General features: G+C 36.0%; 1 protein-coding gene and 1 non-coding gene across 2 annotated transcripts in view; both read right to left on the reverse strand.

Moving 5' to 3' along the window:
• The window catches only part of WDR49 (WD repeat domain 49), a 138131-nt gene that overhangs the window by 110028 nt on the left and 9719 nt on the right, over positions 1-18384 (reverse strand). Inside the window, exons 2-3 of the mRNA XM_058730420.1 lie at positions 6360-6800; positions 687-863 (exon numbers count right to left, since the gene is read on the reverse strand). Coding sequence (XP_058586403.1) covers positions 687-863; positions 6360-6800 — 618 coding nt within the window. The remainder of the gene's footprint in view (positions 1-686; positions 864-6359; positions 6801-18384) is intronic.
• Positions 9757-9904, reverse strand: LOC131513365 (U4 spliceosomal RNA). Its single transcript, XR_009262561.1, has one exon. It is a non-coding gene; the product is annotated as a U4 spliceosomal RNA (small nuclear RNA).

The raw sequence follows: 18384 nt of genomic DNA on the forward strand, positions 1-18384 counted from the left end.
CCAAAAGACAAAACAACTATAATGTTGGTAAAGCAATTACCAAGGGCAGTTCATTATTTGCTTTTATGATACACTTGTGATTAAAAACACAAAGAGTGAAAAGCTTTCACAATTAGGAAAGGAAATTGTTCAAATTAGACCACTTCAGAGTTCATGGGCATTCAACAAATAATAATTTTTTAGCGGTTAGGTGGAATGTGATAGAGGAGTCATTGCATCCAATGTCCGGGTTTTTGTGCTGCCCTCTCTAATGCATCTATCCCTTTGTTAGGTGATGCAGGAAACAAGCACTGCCCAGGGAGCGGGTACAGAGGAGGCTTTTAAATGAAAATCAGGGTAATTAATTTGAAAGAGTTATAAGAGATAATTTTGGGCATTTAAAATTTGATGTTTATTAAAACTGGGACCTAAAAGATCAAGCATCGTTTGGTGAAAAAAAATTACAATTTCTTTCTAAATAAGGAAAATGAGACTATACATAGACAAGAAAACCACATGAAGACTGTTTTTCATAAGCAAGAAAGGGAACTGTGACCTAATCCTTCTTTTCCACGCCCAGTAGGTGTGGCTTTATAATTTGTAGTGTAGCTCAATTAGGAGGTCATACTTGTTGTATTCTATTTCTATGTTGAGCTACAGTTTGCTGATTAAATCCATAGTGTTCAACTTTTCCTTCCCTCACTTACCTTTCCAGTTATGTCCCCAAAAGAAAGAATCGATTCATTGGCATCAAGGACGTCATACCAATATTCCATACAAATCGGTGTTCCCTTCAGGCCTTGGAGTTTATATTGACAAGGAAATTCTCCTTTGGACAGCAGATCATAGAAACAAATCTCTTTACTCGTAAAAGCCACTGCTATCTAAAGTAACAAATAGAAAATATTTGTTCAAGAAATACAGAAATACAGAAAGTATTTTTTCTGATGAATTTAGTAAAATCAGTATACAAAGGAGACATGCGACTCTTAGCCCCAAATCAGACACTGTTCCCTTCAGGTCACTAACAGTATTATAGAGGCACAGCATGGTAGCACAAGTGGACTTTATTCTAACTTTGGACTCTAGCCAAGAAAAAGTTCTTCCCGTTAAAGGCATTTGAACATATTTTCCTCTGTATCTCCACTTCACACTCCTGCCAACCTCATCCATCCATGGGAGACGAGATGATTAATCACAAAGGAAAGACAAAAACAGAGGTCTAGAGCATCACACAGTCAAACCAGAAGCTTTACAAATTATGCTTTATAAAGCAAGCAGAGTCTTTCACAAAAATCAGTTGATAAAAACTCTGTAAGTAGCCTTCACAAGTTAGATAAAATCCCAAAACTATTTTTAAAAGTGTAAATACATTTGTCGATAAAATTGACCAAACTTCAGCTAAACTAACCCAAGATAAAAAAGAGTGAAAATACACATCACTGAAATCAGAAATAAAAGTGTATTCTGCTATCGACCTGATAAAAATAAAAGGAGATTATAAGAGAATATCATAAACAATGGCATGCCAACAAAGTAGATGACCTAGATGAAATTCCAAATTTCTGAAAACAAAAATAGTACCTAAACTAACTCAAGACCAAATAGAAAATCTCAGCAAACATATCAGTAAAACAACAAAGTTGAATTGTAATCAAAAACGTTGTCACAAAGAAAATCCCAGGCCCAGATGGCTTCACTAATAAATGCGACCAAACATTTAAAGAATTAGCAACAATGTTTCTCAATCTCTCCAAAAAACAAAAAAATTAATAAATAAATAAAGTGGAGGCAACTTTTCCAAAATCATTTTATGAAGCCAATACCATCTTAACACCAAACTACACAAAAACATACAAGAAAACTACATATCAAGAACCCTAATGAATATAGATGTAAAATTTGTCAACTAAACAATAGCAAAGAGAATCCAACAACATATAAAAAAGATGACATACCATGACCAACTGATATTTATATCAGAAAGCAAGGCTACTTTAACATACAAACATCAATCAATGTAACACACTCTACTAATAAAATAAAGGACAAAATCTATATGATTCTCTCAATATATCCAAAAAAAGCATTTGACCAATTCTAACACATTTTCATGATAAAAATGCTCAACAAACCAGGAATAGAAGAAAACGTCTTCAACTTGATACAAAGAACCCACAACTGATATCATACTTAATGGTGGAAAACTGAATGTATTCTCCCTAAGATCAGGAACATGATGAGGATGTTCACTCTCACCACTACTATTCAATACCACACTGCAATTTCCAGAAAGGGAAATTAGGCAAGAAAAAGAAATAAAAGCATCCAGTTTGGAAAGGAAGAAGTTAGACTATCTTTGTTAGTAGATGACATAATCGTAAACACAGAAAATCCTAAAGAATAACAGCAACAAAAAATGATCAAAACCAGTAAATGAGTTCAGTGTAGTTGCAGGATATAAGGTCATTTTTAAAAATCAAATTTTTTCTATACACTAGTAATGAACAATCTGAAAATGAAACTACCAAAAGCAGTGTTAGGAAAATACAAAGACAAAACATGTGCTGTAAGACAGTATTTGTAAATCATCCATCTGATAAATGTATATATCCAGAATATATAAAGAACTCTCAAAACTCAGTGAAATAAAACCAACAACAAAATGGGCAAAAGATTTGAACAGACATTTCACCAGAGGATATACAGGTAGCAAATCAGTATATGAAAATAAGCTCAATATTATTAGTCATTAGGGAAATGTGAATTAAAACCACAATAAGATCCAATACAAACCTATTAAAATGGCCAAAATTAAGTGGGTAAGAAAACCCTGATCATACCAAATGTTGGTAAGGATACGTTATATCCACATGGTGGAATATTACACAACAATAAAAAGATAAACTGATATATCCAATGACATGCCAAGTTAAAGAAGTCAGACCAAAACGAGTATACACTATATGATGTAAATTATATACAAATCTAGAAAATGCTAACTATTGTATGGTGACAGCATATCAGTGGCTACCTGACAAGAAGAGATGGGAGAGGTTGGACAGGAGATTACAAAAGGGCACAAGGACATTTTTGAGCGTGACGATTATGTTCATTATCTTCATTGTACTGTTGATTTTTCACAGTAGACAAATGTATTAAAATCTGTCAACTTGGGTATTTTTAGTATGTGCAGTGCATTTTGTATAATTACATCTCAAAGCTCTTTGAGGAAAGAAGAAAAAAGCAACCCTCTTTAAACTTCTATGTTGCAAAAGTGCAAAGGAAAGGCTAAGATTTAGTTATCAGTCCTGGAAAGAAGAAACAATGCGACATAATCATTACACAACATAACAACATAAACATTGCATGATAATAACAGAATGCTGCACACAGATATAAAAGAAAATCTGGGCTTGAACCATCTTGTAATCCATATAGTTAACATTAACACCAGATGACCAGATGACAAGAAGAGACTGGATGTGATGATGTCCAGCTACCACTCTAGAGGCAGCAAAGACTCTGAAACACAGGTTCTGAAATCAAGCTGCCTCTGTATACAAATCTTACAACATGCATTCTGTGTGACCTGGGGCAAATTCCACAACCTCTCCTTGCCTAGTCTCTCATTCTTAAAGTAGGAACAATGTCCACTTCATGGTGATCTTGAGAAGATTAATAGAGCAGGGTGCATCACGTTGGAAGTTAATGATGATGATGATTCTTTACGTTCAAGGCAGTAGAGCCTACCATTTCCCACTTAAAAAAACCCTGGGTTTTTGGAAACATGGAGGACTCTGGCTCTGGCATAATAAATATGCAAGATGATCCTGGAACAGCTTGTCACACCAGAAAACAAAGAAGCTTTCAAAGACTAACACAGTTATAGCAGAAAAGACTCAGAAGCTGACTTGTATTCATTCCAGTGTATAAAGATGGTACAATTTTAAGGATGAGTTAGCAACTCGGTGGACTGAAGCAAATAAAATTGCTTAAACTCATGAGTTTGTGATGATATTGATAACAATAATGATAGTTTTGCTCATTTTTCGTCTTTAGAGGATTCTGAATACTGGCAAATAGAAGTAAAGAATTAGCCATTCATCCTCCTTTGTTCTATGATTTGTACTACATTATAACTAAATAATTGACAGGTGGAATTTCTTTTTATAGAGGTATTCCAGCTTATGAAGAAAGTAGAAATGATGGAATTAGAATGTCATCATCTTGCAACCCCTAATAAATTGATAGATCAAGGAATAATCAGCAATAACTGTCCACATCCCAGGAAGAGAGAGAACAGGCATTTTGTGCCTCCTGATTGAGGAACACCTATTCCAGAACGAACCATCTTGAAACCGATCAAGGCTTTAGATTTGACTACCAATTTACTGGAAATATGGGGAACAAGGAGACATGTAAAACAACCCCCTCTAAACACAGTCTGCAAAATCCAGACTGAGACATTTTAAAGAACAAACACCAGTTTCTCTTACAAAAACAGAATAGCAATAACAAAACAATGCAATAATAAAGAAGAGGTGGGGAAAAACACATAGATCAAAAGAGACATATCAACAATTCACAATGGTTTGGATCTTATTCAGATCGTGATTCAAATAAACTATCAAATGAGGAATTAACAAACTATTAAAAAATTACAAGAAAAGAAAATGTGTATTTGACTGGATATTTGAGAATAAGGAATTATTGTAATTGCTATTAAATGTGATCGTGGTATCATGGTTATGCTAAAAAAAAAGGAGATTTTTTATGAAATATTTACAGATTAAACAATTGTATGCTTTGGATTTCAAAGAGGGGAGATATAGATCTAACTAGACTGGCTGTGAATTGGAAATGGCCAAGGGTAGATATTGGTTCTTAATACTGTTATCTCTGGGAATGCAAGCTGGTGCAGCCACTCTGGTAAACAGTATGGAGGTTCCTCAAAAAACTAAAAATAGAACTACCTACGACCCAGCAATTCACTATTAGGCATTTATCCAAGGGATACAGGTACACTGTTTCAAAGGGACACATGTACCCCCATGTTTATAGCAGCACTATCAACAATAGCCAAACTATGGAAAAGAGCCCAAATGTCCATTGATGGATGACTGGATAAAGATGTGGTATATATATACAATGGAGTATTACTCGGCAATCAAAAAGAATGAAATCTTGCCATTTGCAACTACGTGGATGGAACTGGAGGGTATTATGCTAAGTGAAATTAGTCAGAGAAAGACAAAAATCATATGACTTCACTCATATGAGGACTTTAAGAGACAAAACAGATGAACTTAAGGGAAGGGAAACAAAAATAACAAAAACAGGGAGGGGGGACAAAACAGAAGAGACTCGTAAATATGGAGAACAAACTGAGGGTTACGGGAGGGGTTGTGGGAGGAGGAATGGGATAAATGAGTAAGGGGCACTAAGGAATCTACTCTTGAAATCATTGTTGCACTATATGCTAACTAAATTGGAGGTAAATTTAAAAAAATAAAAAATAAAACAAATTAAAAAAAATACTGTTATCTCTGCTTGTATGTGCATTTAAAAGTTTTCATAGTAGAGGCACCTGAGTAGCTCAGTTGGTTAAGCATCCAACTTCGGCTCAGGTCATGATTTCACAGTCCATGGGTTCATGCCTTGCGTCGTGCTCTGTGCTGACAGCTCAGAGCCTGGAGCCTGCTTCAGATACTGTGTCTTCCTCTCTCTCTGCCCCTCCCCTGCTCATGCTCTGTCTCTCTCTCTCAAAACTGAATAAATGTTAAAAGATTTTTTTTTTTAATTTTCATAGTGAAGTTTATCATCTGCTTAATATAAAATACTAAGAATATGGATTCTTTAAGTTATCTTCATCCTTCCCTCACACACTGATTTTCCTCTCAATACATTATCTTGCTCATAGGCTGTTACATAAGGATATTTGTACTGAGTGGGCCCTACCCATCAGAATTAAGAAATTGAACCGTGGTTAAAATCAGATAAGCAGTTCCCTGTGATTGCACTGAGTTGTGCCATGCATTGTAATAACCTCTCAGCGCCTCATATAGACCCATGATTCTACCATAAACTGTGGAGTCAGAAACGTCTTACCAGCCAGTAATGCAGCATGGCCACATTTGGGACAGAGCCAAGAATCTGAGTCACTGTCAGCTGTGTCCTTTAAAGGAGCTGAAGAAAACAATCTGGGAAATTGAGAAGCTCACTGGCTCTACTCGCATTCCCTCCAGATCAGATGAGAGGCACAAAGTGGGACTGAAGCTCTCAGTCCCTGCTGGTGTTATACTTGATAGTGATCAGGAGCCCCATCCTATCATTTTTCCCCTTTTACAGGCAATAATTTATTTATAAAGACGTGGTACCTTGTTTATATTTTCCAGAGAAACCATACTTGTCACCCACAGGTGTTTAAGCTTGGTGGCATCTGAAGTGATGGGAAATGTTTCTTGGAGCTTTAAATTCTCTCCCCAGATTCCTAATAAACCTTCTTTACTGATGGTCAGATAACGATTTGAACTTTTTAAGAAAATTACTTTTTGAATGATGTCCTTGTGTTTCGTTGGAAGGAGTTCAAGGTCTTTCCACTGGGGAACCACAGTTGCCTTTGCTCGTTCATCGTTCTCATGAAGTGCTAACAGCATAAATGAAGTCAACTTGTCCCAGTTAATGAAGCCATCTTGGGCCATATCCACTTTGTCAAAGAACTCCCCATATTCTTCCTTTGTTCCCCAACCAACAATCTCTGTCATTCTTTGCATGAACTCTTCTCTGGACATGCAAATAGTCTGACATGGTTCTGAGGGCTAGAAATAGGAATGAAAACAAGATGATAGTGAAAGCATCATAAGTACTAGGGCATTGTACCATACCACACCCAAATGTGGACCCAATCAGCAAGTCTTCCCAGCTTAAAAAAAAAAAGTTGTCTTTTACTTTATAACTATACTTAAGTTAATTTGGGCTGGGGAGCAAATAACTGACAGGGCTACAAGCTGACATTCTCAATAACCAATGTCCTTATAACTGGAAAAGGGAGGCAGGAGAGTCAATGATTTGATATCATGATGGAAGCAGCAGTCAGAGTAACGTGGGGCTATGTTCCAAGGAAGGCAAGCACCTCCAGCAGCAGGAAAAGGTGAAACAGAGTTTCCATTAGAGACTCCGGAAGGAAGACAATTCTGACACATCCTGATTTTAGCCCTGTCCAACCCACTTTGGACTTCTGACCTCCAAAGTAAGATAATAAACTTGTGGCTTAAGCCACTATGTTTGTGCTAATTTGTTATAACATCAGTAGGAAACTAGTATAGTGGTTGACAAAAGATAGATGAACAGAGTTTAGCACAGCCAGTGAAATTATACCACAGTGAAACTTTAATCCATAAGCAAGCAGTCCACTTTGGTAAATACACCATTACAGTGAAATTACAAGTACACCATTACAGTAAAAGCATATATGTTTGATTTTTGTGATGAGTGGCACTTATGCTCTATAAAGTCTTTGCAAATACTAAATTAGCAGCTACTGAACCATAGTTCAGAGATGAAATACAGAGTTATGTTTCTATGACCCTTTGGTCACAATATTTTCATCACTTGATCAATTCATAATTTGTTTTGTGTGTTTCTGTTGAAAGACACTTAACTTAGCATATTAAGTTAACTTATTAATATTTAATTCATGACCAATAGAACAAAGTTTATCTAACACCTGTATTTTCTCCATAAGGCACATCACTGCCTTCTTAATATTTATTTTTGAGAGAGAGAACATGAGCTGAGAGGGGTAGAGAGAGAGAAAGAGAGGGAGACATAGAATCCAAAGCAGGCTCCAGGCTCAGCTGTCTGCACAGAGCCCGACACGGGGCTCAAACCCACAATCTGCAAGATTATGACCTGAGCCAAAGTCAGATGCTTAACAGACTGAGCCACCCAGGTGACCCCACATCATAGCCTTCTTGTACTTAGGAACACTAATCAGAACCTTACCACCACACTTGGGGACCATTTTAAACAGTGAAATAACCAACAAAAACAAAAAATGCAAAATGAACTTGGTATTAGTAGACCTCAAGTTAGACGCTTGTTTGCAGTGTGAGTGCTAGAATAAAAAGGTAGTGTTATGTTGTTTGACCTCATCCTGGAATATGAACATTGGAGGCAGAAACCTTTTGCCACTCTGTACATGTCTGTGAATGACCATGAAAGTGTTTTCAGGATTCATTTTTGGGGTTACAAATAAATTTTAGTAAGCAGGCACACTCACAAATACAAAATCTGTGAATAAAAAGAATAATACTATATCATTATTATTATTATTATTATTATTTGAAGTAATAATATTTCAAATAAGTATACATTTTACTATTTAATAGGTTGTTGAGTTTGGTGAGATTCATGATAAGAAATCTACTTTTCCTACTACCTTGGAGCCAAAGAGTCAGGATTGATAGTAAGCTCTGGGAGGAAGCATATTGTAGAGCAAGTCAAGTAATTGCAGATTTAACCCTAATTCCACCAGTAATTGTAGGAACTTTACTTCAGTGCTGAGGCTTACTCTCCCCATCTGTAAAGTGTATATGGCAATATCAGTTACAATAAAATTGTTTTTAAAATTAATTGATATATCAATACATGTAGAAAAAGCATTTGACAAAATTCAATGGCCATTCATGATAAAAACTCTTGGTAAACAAAGAATAGAGGGTAACTTCCTCAACTTACTAAAGAATATCTGCAAAAAAAAAAAAATGGACATCTGACATCACACTCAATGGTGAGAAACTGGAAGCTTTCCTACTAATATTTGGTACAAGATATCTCACAATTGCTTTTTAACATCATAATGAAAGTTCTAGCTAAGGCAATAAGACAAGAAAAGGAAATAAAAGGTTTAAAGATTAGAAGAGAATCAATAAAATTATCTTTGTTCACAGATGACATAATCATCTATGTAGAAAACCTGAAAGAACCAACAAATAAACTCCTGGAACTAATAAGCCATTACAGCAAGACTGCAGAATACAAGGAAAATATATAAAATCAATTGCTTTGCTATATACCAACAACAAATAAGTGGAATTTGAAATTAAAAACACAATACCATTTATATCAGTAACCAGAAAAATGAAATGAATATAAATCTAACAAAATATTTATAAGACCTAAACAAGGTAAACTACAAATCTCCAATCAATGAAATCAAGAAGAAATAAATAAATGGAGATATTCCAAGATCCAAGATAGGAAGATTCAATATTGTTATGATCTCAATTATTCCAAAAATAATCTATAGATTCTTTGCAATTCCAATCAAAATCCCAGAAAATTATTTTGTGGATATCAACCACCTGATTCTAAAGTTTATATGGAGAAGCCAAATACCCAGATGAGCTAACACAATATTAAAGGATAAGAACAAAGTTGGAGGACTAACTCTACCTGACTTCAAGACTTACTATAAAGCTACAGTAAGTACCAAAATAGTGCGTTATTGGCATAAGAACAGATAAAAAGATCAATGGAACAGAGAGCTCAGAAATAGACCCATATAAATATAGTCAATAGATCTTTGAAAAAGGTCCAAGGCAATACAATAGAGAAAAGATAATACTTATAACAAGTGGTGCTGGAATAACCAGACATCCACATGATTAAAAACGAATCTAGACACAGACCTTACACCCTTCAGAAAAATTAACTCAAAATGGATTGCAGACCTAAATGTAAGACACAAAACTACAAAACTCTAGAAGATAACATAGAAATAAAGTTATATGACCTTCAGTTTGGAGATGACTTTTTAGATGCAACACCAAAGGCATAATCCATGAGAAAAGTTTTCAATTAGCAATAATCGCGCCTCGGATAAACCTCATTGGCTACGATACTGCCACTGCGCAAAGCTAAGGCATAATCCATGAAAGAAAGAATTCATAGACTTCATTAAAATTAAAAACTTCTGCTCTGTGAAATACAATGTGAAAAGAATGAGAAGAAAAGCCATAGACTTGGAGAAGATATTTTCAAAAGATATATCTGATAGAGAACTCATCCAAAATATGTCTTAAAAATTCTTAAAATTTAACAATAAGAAAACAACCCAACTTAAAAATGGGCCAAAAACCTTACTGAATTCTTCACAAAAGAAGATATACAGATACAGATGGCAAATAAGCATATGAAAAGAACATTATATGTCATCAGGGAAATGAAAATTAAAACAGCAAGGTATCACTACACACCCCATTCGAATGGCCAAAATCTGGAACACTGAAGCAGCAAATGCCGGCAAGGATCTAGAACAGGAACTCTCATACATTTCTGATGGGAATGTAACATCAGACAGACACTTTGGAAGGTAGTTTGGTGGTTTCTTACCAAGCTGAACACATTCTTATTATATGATCCAGCAATCACACTCCTTGGTCTTAACCCAGATGAACTGAAAATTATGTCCACACAAAAAACTGCACAGATGTTTATAGTAGCTTTATTCATAATTGCCAATATTTGGAAGCAACCCAGTTGATGTCCTTCAATGGGTGAATGGATAAATAAACTGAGGCATGTCTGGAGAATAGAATATTATTCAGCGCTAAAAAGAGATGAGCTATCACATCATGAAAAGACCTGGAAATGCATAGTACTAAATGAGAAAAGCCACTCTGAAAAAGGTTACATATTGTATGATTCCAAATACATCAAATTCTGGAAAAAACCAAACTATAGAGACAGTAAAAAAAATCAGCGGTTGCCAGGGGTTGGAGGAGTGGGGGAGGGAAGAATAGGCAGAACATAGAGGATTTTCAGGGCAGTGAAACTACTCTGAATGATACCATAATGGTGGATATACATCATTATGCATTTGTCCAAACCCCACAGAATATACAACACCGAGAGTGAATCCTAATGTAAACTGTGGACTTTGGATGATTATGATAGGTCAATGTAGGTTCATCAACTGTAACAAATGTGCCACTCTGGTTGGGGATGTTGATAATGGGGGAGGCTATGCATGTTTCAGGGTAGGGAGTATATAGGTAATCTCTGTACCCTCCCCTTAATTTTGTTGTTAGCTTAAAACTACTCTAAAAATATGACATCTTAATAAAAAAAAATCAAGTGAGGTATCATGTGAGCAAAAACTAAGTAGTCAAGTGTTTAATAGAATTTGGTCTAGGCTTTTAACTTAATTAAATTAACTTTCTGAGAAATAATTGGTATACATCCCTTTGAACTACTCAGAAGTCCATCATTCTTTTGTTTGTTAAATTATTTTTAGCCCCAAACATTTAGAGAGATGGAAAATTTTCAGTGACCCAGATTTTAAGTGTGGAGAAAGAAATCTGATCCTAAAACTACTCCATTTGAGCCAAGACTGCAAACTGTTTCTGAAAGCTAAGTCAATGTTGATCAAAAGTTTTATTTTAAACTGTTCTATAATGACATCAATCAGCTGCATATTTATGTTATTATATTATGTTATGTTCAAAACATTTTAAAGCTGAATCTCAGAGTATTTTCTTCGTATGAGTTAGTGATTTATTTTTATTTCTAAGAACAGGAAACTGTTTTGATTGATAAATACCAAAATGAGTCTTTTTTATATTCTAAAATATGGAATTACAACTAGACCATAAACAAGACGACAAACTTTCTTCCCCAAAGTAACATACACAATAACCTTTATAATTTTCTACACATTGATAATGTCACTCTGCACTGGGAGATTTGAGGAATACTCCCAATTTAGGAAGTTTGACAGAAAAGAGCAACTATATAATATACCTGAAGCTCTATTATTGATTGTTTAGTGATTTAAGTTTGAAAATAAAACCAGTTTTTGCCATACCTTTGGTTAAAATTTAGGAATTTGCTTTTATTGGGGCACCTGGGTGTCTCAGTCTGTTAAGTGTCTGACTTTGGTTCAGGTCATAATCTCACAGTTCATGGGTTCAAGCCCCACGTTGGGCTCTGTGCCGACAGTTCAGAGCCTGGAGCCTGCTTTGGATTCTGTGTCTCCTCTCTCTCTGTCCCTCTCCCACTTGTGCTCTGTCTCTCTCTCTCTCTCTCTCAAAAATAAAAAAATAAACATTAAAGTTTTTTAAATTAAAAAAAAACAAAAAAAACGAATGTGCTATTAAAAATTCCCAACTTGTTTCAAGAAGAATTATGCCTTGGGGCGCCTGGGTGGCACAGTCGGTTAAGCGTCCGACTTCAGCCAGGTCACGATCTCAAGGTCCGTGAGTTCGAGCCCCGCGTCAGGCTCTGGGCTGATGGCTCGGAGCCTGGAGCCTGTTTCCGATTCTGTGTCTCCCTCTCTCTCTGCCCCTCCCCCGTTCATGCTCTGTCTCTCTCTGTCCCAAAAATAAAAAAATAAAAAATGTTGAAAAAAAAATTTAAAAAAGAAGAATTATGCCTTGATCAGTATGTGGTTTATGTTTATTAATTCTATTATATGCCAGCTTTAATAAATTAAATGTACAAGAAAGTATGTGATCTTTTATATAAACTTAAAGGCACATATGCATTAACTTCAACCTCACAGTTAATTCTCATTTTATCAGTGGCTCCCACTTATCTTCTGGTACTAGAATTAATTCACTCATTCCATTATATTATACTCATCGCACACTGTGGTAGGGAGAGTGTAGGTGTGCAATTGGAGGTCTAAGCCTTAGCTTCAGTTACTGTACCTCTAAATAGGTACAATAAGGGGTGCCTGGATGGCTCAGTCATTTGAGTGACTGACTCTTGATTTCAGCTCAGGTCATGATCTTATGGGTGTGTGGGAATGAGGCCTGTATCTGGCTCTGTGCTGACAGAGTGGAGCCTGCTTGAGATTCTCTCTCTCTCTCTCTCTCTCTCTCTCTCTCTGCCCCTCCCCCCCACTCATACACATGCACACACGTGTGCTCTCAAATAAATAAACATTTAAAAGTAAATAAATAGAGATAATAATAACTAACTGTTAGGGCTGTTACCAGGCTTAGCTGATATTTTATGTGGACCACATGGGATAATTTAATGTGAGTACAACACATTTATACCCAAGAAATGTTAATTCCCTGCTAAATAGTTTAAAGAACAGAAGGACTTCACACCAGCAATGAGTCTTCTCTAAGGATTTAGCTAAATTCATTTGTTGGGGTGTGTGTGTGTGTGTGTGTGTGTGTGTGTGTAAGGATTTGGAGGTGTACATAATTACTAATTTTAGTAAACTGATCGCTATCTATCAGGAGGGGCTAGTTGCTAATTAGCTTCTAAGAGACTTCTCAGTGGGCCTGAAGATTATGTGAAGGAGACTCTACTAACAGGATTATGCAAAGTTCTCAGTTTCTGTGACCATTGCCATCGGGGTAGCAGATGCTAGTTTGGGGCTTAATACGAAATAGCAACTGTATACACCGTGTCAGTTGGTCTTCCTCAAATACAAAACTGTTCCAAGTGAGCCCAGTGAAAGTAAAGTTTACCTACCCGTTTCCAGAGCCCAAGACCATTTCATGCATACAAGACCAACATCTTGTCATTGTGACTCACTGTAGCCTGTACCTCATCATAAGCCATTTAAACTGCTATTTTATGAACTTTAGGTGAGCCAGAGGTTCCTATCCTGGACTTCTTGGCAGAAGGTAACTCCACAGGAAGAAAGATAAATAATCCTTCAATCTAAAAATGAGCTTCCATATACCATGATTTGGTTGCTAGAAACTCTCAATCTGTATTAGATTCAGTACTCAGTGGCAAAATAACATACCTTTGAGTCATTTTGGGGAAAAAAATACATATATATGTGTTTAAGTATACGTATATATCTAAATTAATACTAATTTAGTTAACATCTGAATATTATGCTTGAATTCACTACCTAAAATTTGTGGGCCCACAAGTCAGTCATAACATCTCTCAGGGTTTGTATGAAGGTCCAATAAGATAATCTGCACATAGGCCTTCTTTACATTAAATAATTTTATTACAACTTTAAGTTATTATTGTTGAAGACACATCCACATCAACCTAAATTCACAAGCATATATTTAGTATAGCTAGGGAAATATAAAGAATTTAGGAAATTTGATTTCATTATAAAACATACAGCCTAAAATAATTAACTGTCAGTCCCTTCAGTTGAAAATTTAATTTGGCTATAGTAAAAAGTATGGCTTTAATAAAACCTTCTTCCGGTAGACATTTGTTCCAATTTGAATATAGACTTTCCAAACAAAAACTCCTAACAGATTTTGAAAGTACACCCTTTCATTTCTATTTTTTTCTGGGGTGGGGGAGAGGAGAGAGAAGTTGAGAGAGGGAGAGAAGAGAATCCCAAGCAGGCCTCGTACTGTCAGTGCACAGAGCCCAACGAGGGGCTCGATCTCACCAACTGCGAGATCATAACCTGAGCCAAAAGCAAGAGTTGGATGTTTAACCAACTGAGCCACCCAGGCACCCCATCTGTCTGGTTCTTTTTGAGGTAAAAAATTAATACCCCCGTATTTTTGAAACTTCTCTTATAATAAACGTGAAAAATGTCTGCTCTATTAGAAAACATATTCTCATTCAGCTCTTCTAAGATAATGCTTGTAAATTTATTTCGCTATGTCTATGTAACTATTGAGCAATTAAAAAAAAACAACAACCCAGTATTGCTTCCAACTTTTCTTGCAAAAAAGCTAACATACTCAGGATGTCTGCTTGATTATCTCAGTGGGCACAACTTTAGACATTTAGAAAATCTTCCTGTCTGCCTGAAAACCTTTCAAAGAATATTCGAAAAATCCTTTCCTTTTGCCTAGAAAGCATTTTCTGCAGATACGCTCAGTTCTCATAAGCTATCCTTATAAAAAAAAGAAAAAAAAAAAAGAAGCACGAACTCTGTAAAACTTCCTCCAGCCTTTGAGATTTTAAGATTTGGATTTCACTATAACTTATGTCAAAACTAAGCACTAAAACCTAAGTGCAAACCTCCAAAAATATACCCTTTGTAAGAAACCTGACAGCCTTTCTTTAAATTAAGAAGCGATCATGTGCTTTCAATTAGTAATGTGTAAGTGTGCCAATACATTTGTAAAATTATTTTTTTGCACAAAATAGTTCATGTTTACTATAGAAAATAGAAAATATAAATAACCCCAAAATTAAAATCCTCCATAATGCCATCAACGTCTCAGATTTTCTTCTGGGCAGAAATAGAAATACCTGTGTATTATTTCTGAAATGGTGTCATGATATATGTATCTTTGTGTGCTGCTTTTCCACGTTACAGCATATCATGAAGGTTGCCTTGTGCAATATAGGTTGGTCTTTACCTTCATTTTTAACAGCTGCACAATATTCTATGGAGAAGATATACAATTTATGGCCCCACAGTAGTAAAAATTTCAATTGTTCCCAATGCTTTGTTGTTTTATATAAACAGTCCTGCAATAAACATCCCAACACATATGTCTTTGCTTATTTGTCCAATTATTTCCTGAGGGAAATTTCCTGGAAACATAATTGCTGGGTCAGAATTTAAATATTCTTAAAGCATTTGATATATCTTGCCAAATCCTCCTCCAAAAAGTTGAACAAATTTACATTTCCATCAGTAAAGTATGAGATTGTCTATACCCAAAACCCCCACTGAGCTCATTCCTCTTAAGACTCACCAATTGGCTGCTGAAAAAAAGTTCTAATAAGCCTAAACGTTCACATACTTGCTGGCAAAACAAAGCAATACATTTTTAAAGCAGACGCTTCCTTCTTTTAAATTCTGCCAACTTTTAGAAATGCTATTTATATTTATTTTTTCCTTAACTTTTTCTGGTAGCAATATTTTTTAATGAAATAGGGAAAGAAATTTCTTCCTCTTTTTTCCCTGCTCTGTAAATAAGGATTTGCCCAAGGTAAGAATATAAGTGCCAGTTAAAAACTATGGAGAGACTGACAATCCAATTTCCTCAGAAATCTAGGTATTTTCTCCCATGTCAAAGTTAGCAGTGGGTTAACATGTCACTGACCCAAAGTTCACTGCCACCATTCACTGGTGAGTAATGAATCCTGCGAATTAATGCCAAAATGTGAGTTGGCATGGGGTGCCTGGGTGGCTCGTTCGGTTAAGTGTCCGACTTCGGCTCAGGTCATGATCTCACGGTCCGTGAGTTCGAGCCCCGCGTCGGGCTCTGTGCTGACAGCTCAGAGCCTGGAGCCTGCTTCAGATTCTGTGTCTCCCTCCTCTCTCTGCCCCTCCCCTGTTCATGCTCTGTCTCTCTCTGTCTCAAAAATAAATAAACGTTAAAAAAAATTAAAAACAAAAACAAAATGTGACTTGGCTTAGGCGGATATTTCCACCCACCCATCCATCCATCCATCCACTGATCTAGTCATTAATAAATATATATTGAACTTGTACATCAGACAAAGTAGCATGGGGTAGGTTTATGTATTCATTCATATTCATATTCAACAGATAATTATCAAGCAACTGCTCCACGCCAAAGACTATTTGAAGCATTTGGTATCAGCTTTGAACAAGACAACAAGATGCATGCTCTTCAAACTGAATTTAGCATTTACGCATGTTGAAAATATTCTATAGACCAGAAACCTTTCCTTAGTTTGAAAGCTTTTTATTTATTTATTTTTTACTTCCTATCATTAAAATTCTGCAATGCTTTTTTTTTCTCTACATGAAAAATAGTTTCTAATACGGTTTCAGAGTCTCATTTTCTCCAGAACCTGCTAGTTTTATCAAGCATTTCACCCAAAATACTATTTCTTCTTGTCAAATATTTGGCATGATTTGGGGGCAATGTTCCATGACAGCTGAATGAGTGTGCACTATCAAAATGCATTCTTTCCTCCATCTCTATAATTAAATTTAAAATTAACATGCTGCTGTCTCATGCTGCATTCTGTTGCACTTGCCTCAATTTCCCTTGGTTACGAAGCCTATTGGTTATGAATATGTATTAGCGTTTGCTGTCAACCCTTGTGAACATCTTCTGGAGCAGAAGATTAGATATGCTATTTCAAAACAGATGCATCAGTTTAAATCATCGTCTGCTATGTTCACCTACCAACTTTCATGAGAGACTGAACAGCACAACAGGAGACACTAGTCTGCCAGCCAAGGTTCATATTGCCTTTTTTTTTTTTTTTGGCTTGCTTCAGTGAATTTTAGTTTTAATTTTCATTTACAGGATGATATCAATGATTCGAGGGCTCACGAGTCTGGACAGAATTAAAATTTTGTGACTAACCAAGACACAGGTAAATGGATGCCTGAAAGTACCAACTACTTCTGCCCAACCAAACTCTGCACTTCGTATCCTCTTTCCAGAAAACTAATCTCCCAACCTGCATTTACCTGCCTGCGTGATGCCCTTCCCTCAGATGGCGGCTTTGACTTTACTTCCTCCAAGAAGCCTTCCAGGAGGCCCTTCCCCAATGTGAGCCGTATGCTCTCCCAGTTCTGTTCTTTCCTCAGAGCATGGGGTGATTACAGAGCAACTGCAAGTTTACTTGTTGGCATATACCCTTCTGTGAAGGAAGGTCAGGGTCTAAGTGCTTTTCAAATCCCACAGGGTAGACATTCAATAAATACCTGTTGCAAGAATGAGATAATGGATGAAAATATTTTTACCGTCCTCTTCCATATTGCAGAAGAGATGCTCATCTGTTTTACCAGTAACAGCAAATTTCAGAAGGAGATCATAGTAATAAACAATGGTCAAGTTATAGGAAAATACTGTGTAAAATAATGTTGGAAAATTCGAAACAATTCTAAACGAAGTTTAGGGTTGTCCACCATGAGAAAAGGGACGGAAATGGATATCAGAAGACACTGAGCAATGTTCTGGCTTTGCCCACAAGTCAAATGGAGCTGGACAAAAACAAATCCCTTTGTTTTAGATTTTTGTTTCCTCTCATGTAAAATGAAGGCAATAAAATAGGTCTCCACAGTCTGTCTCTTAATGTTAAAACTCAGCGAAAGGAAGCTGGTGGAGAAACATTACTTAGTAGAAGCTCGAAGTATTTATAAAAGGTGTCACTTTTAAATTCAGCATTGCTTAAATTCAGCGTTGTTAGATACACATTTAGGAGAGTACCATGGAATTTTTAGGTGATTAGATATGCTGACATTTTAATGACATTTATCTTTGCTCTGAATTACGATATAGATAAGGTGCCCACAAGTCATCTGCTATGCTTGTCCTGCTACAAGTAAGATTCTATTTTTCTGTGATTGAGACCTCAATACATATTGAAACACAGACATTTTTCATTTTAGAATATGATTTGCACGGTTCTGCAATTTTCCTTTTTCCATTGAACAGTAAATCCTGACAATTTCATATGCTTGCCTTATTCTTTTTAATAGCTGAGTAGTAGGAGTATACTGTC

Source organism: Neofelis nebulosa, chromosome 5, assembly GCF_028018385.1.
Source record: "Neofelis nebulosa isolate mNeoNeb1 chromosome 5, mNeoNeb1.pri, whole genome shotgun sequence".
NCBI classification, from domain to species: Eukaryota; Metazoa; Chordata; class Mammalia; order Carnivora; family Felidae; genus Neofelis; species Neofelis nebulosa.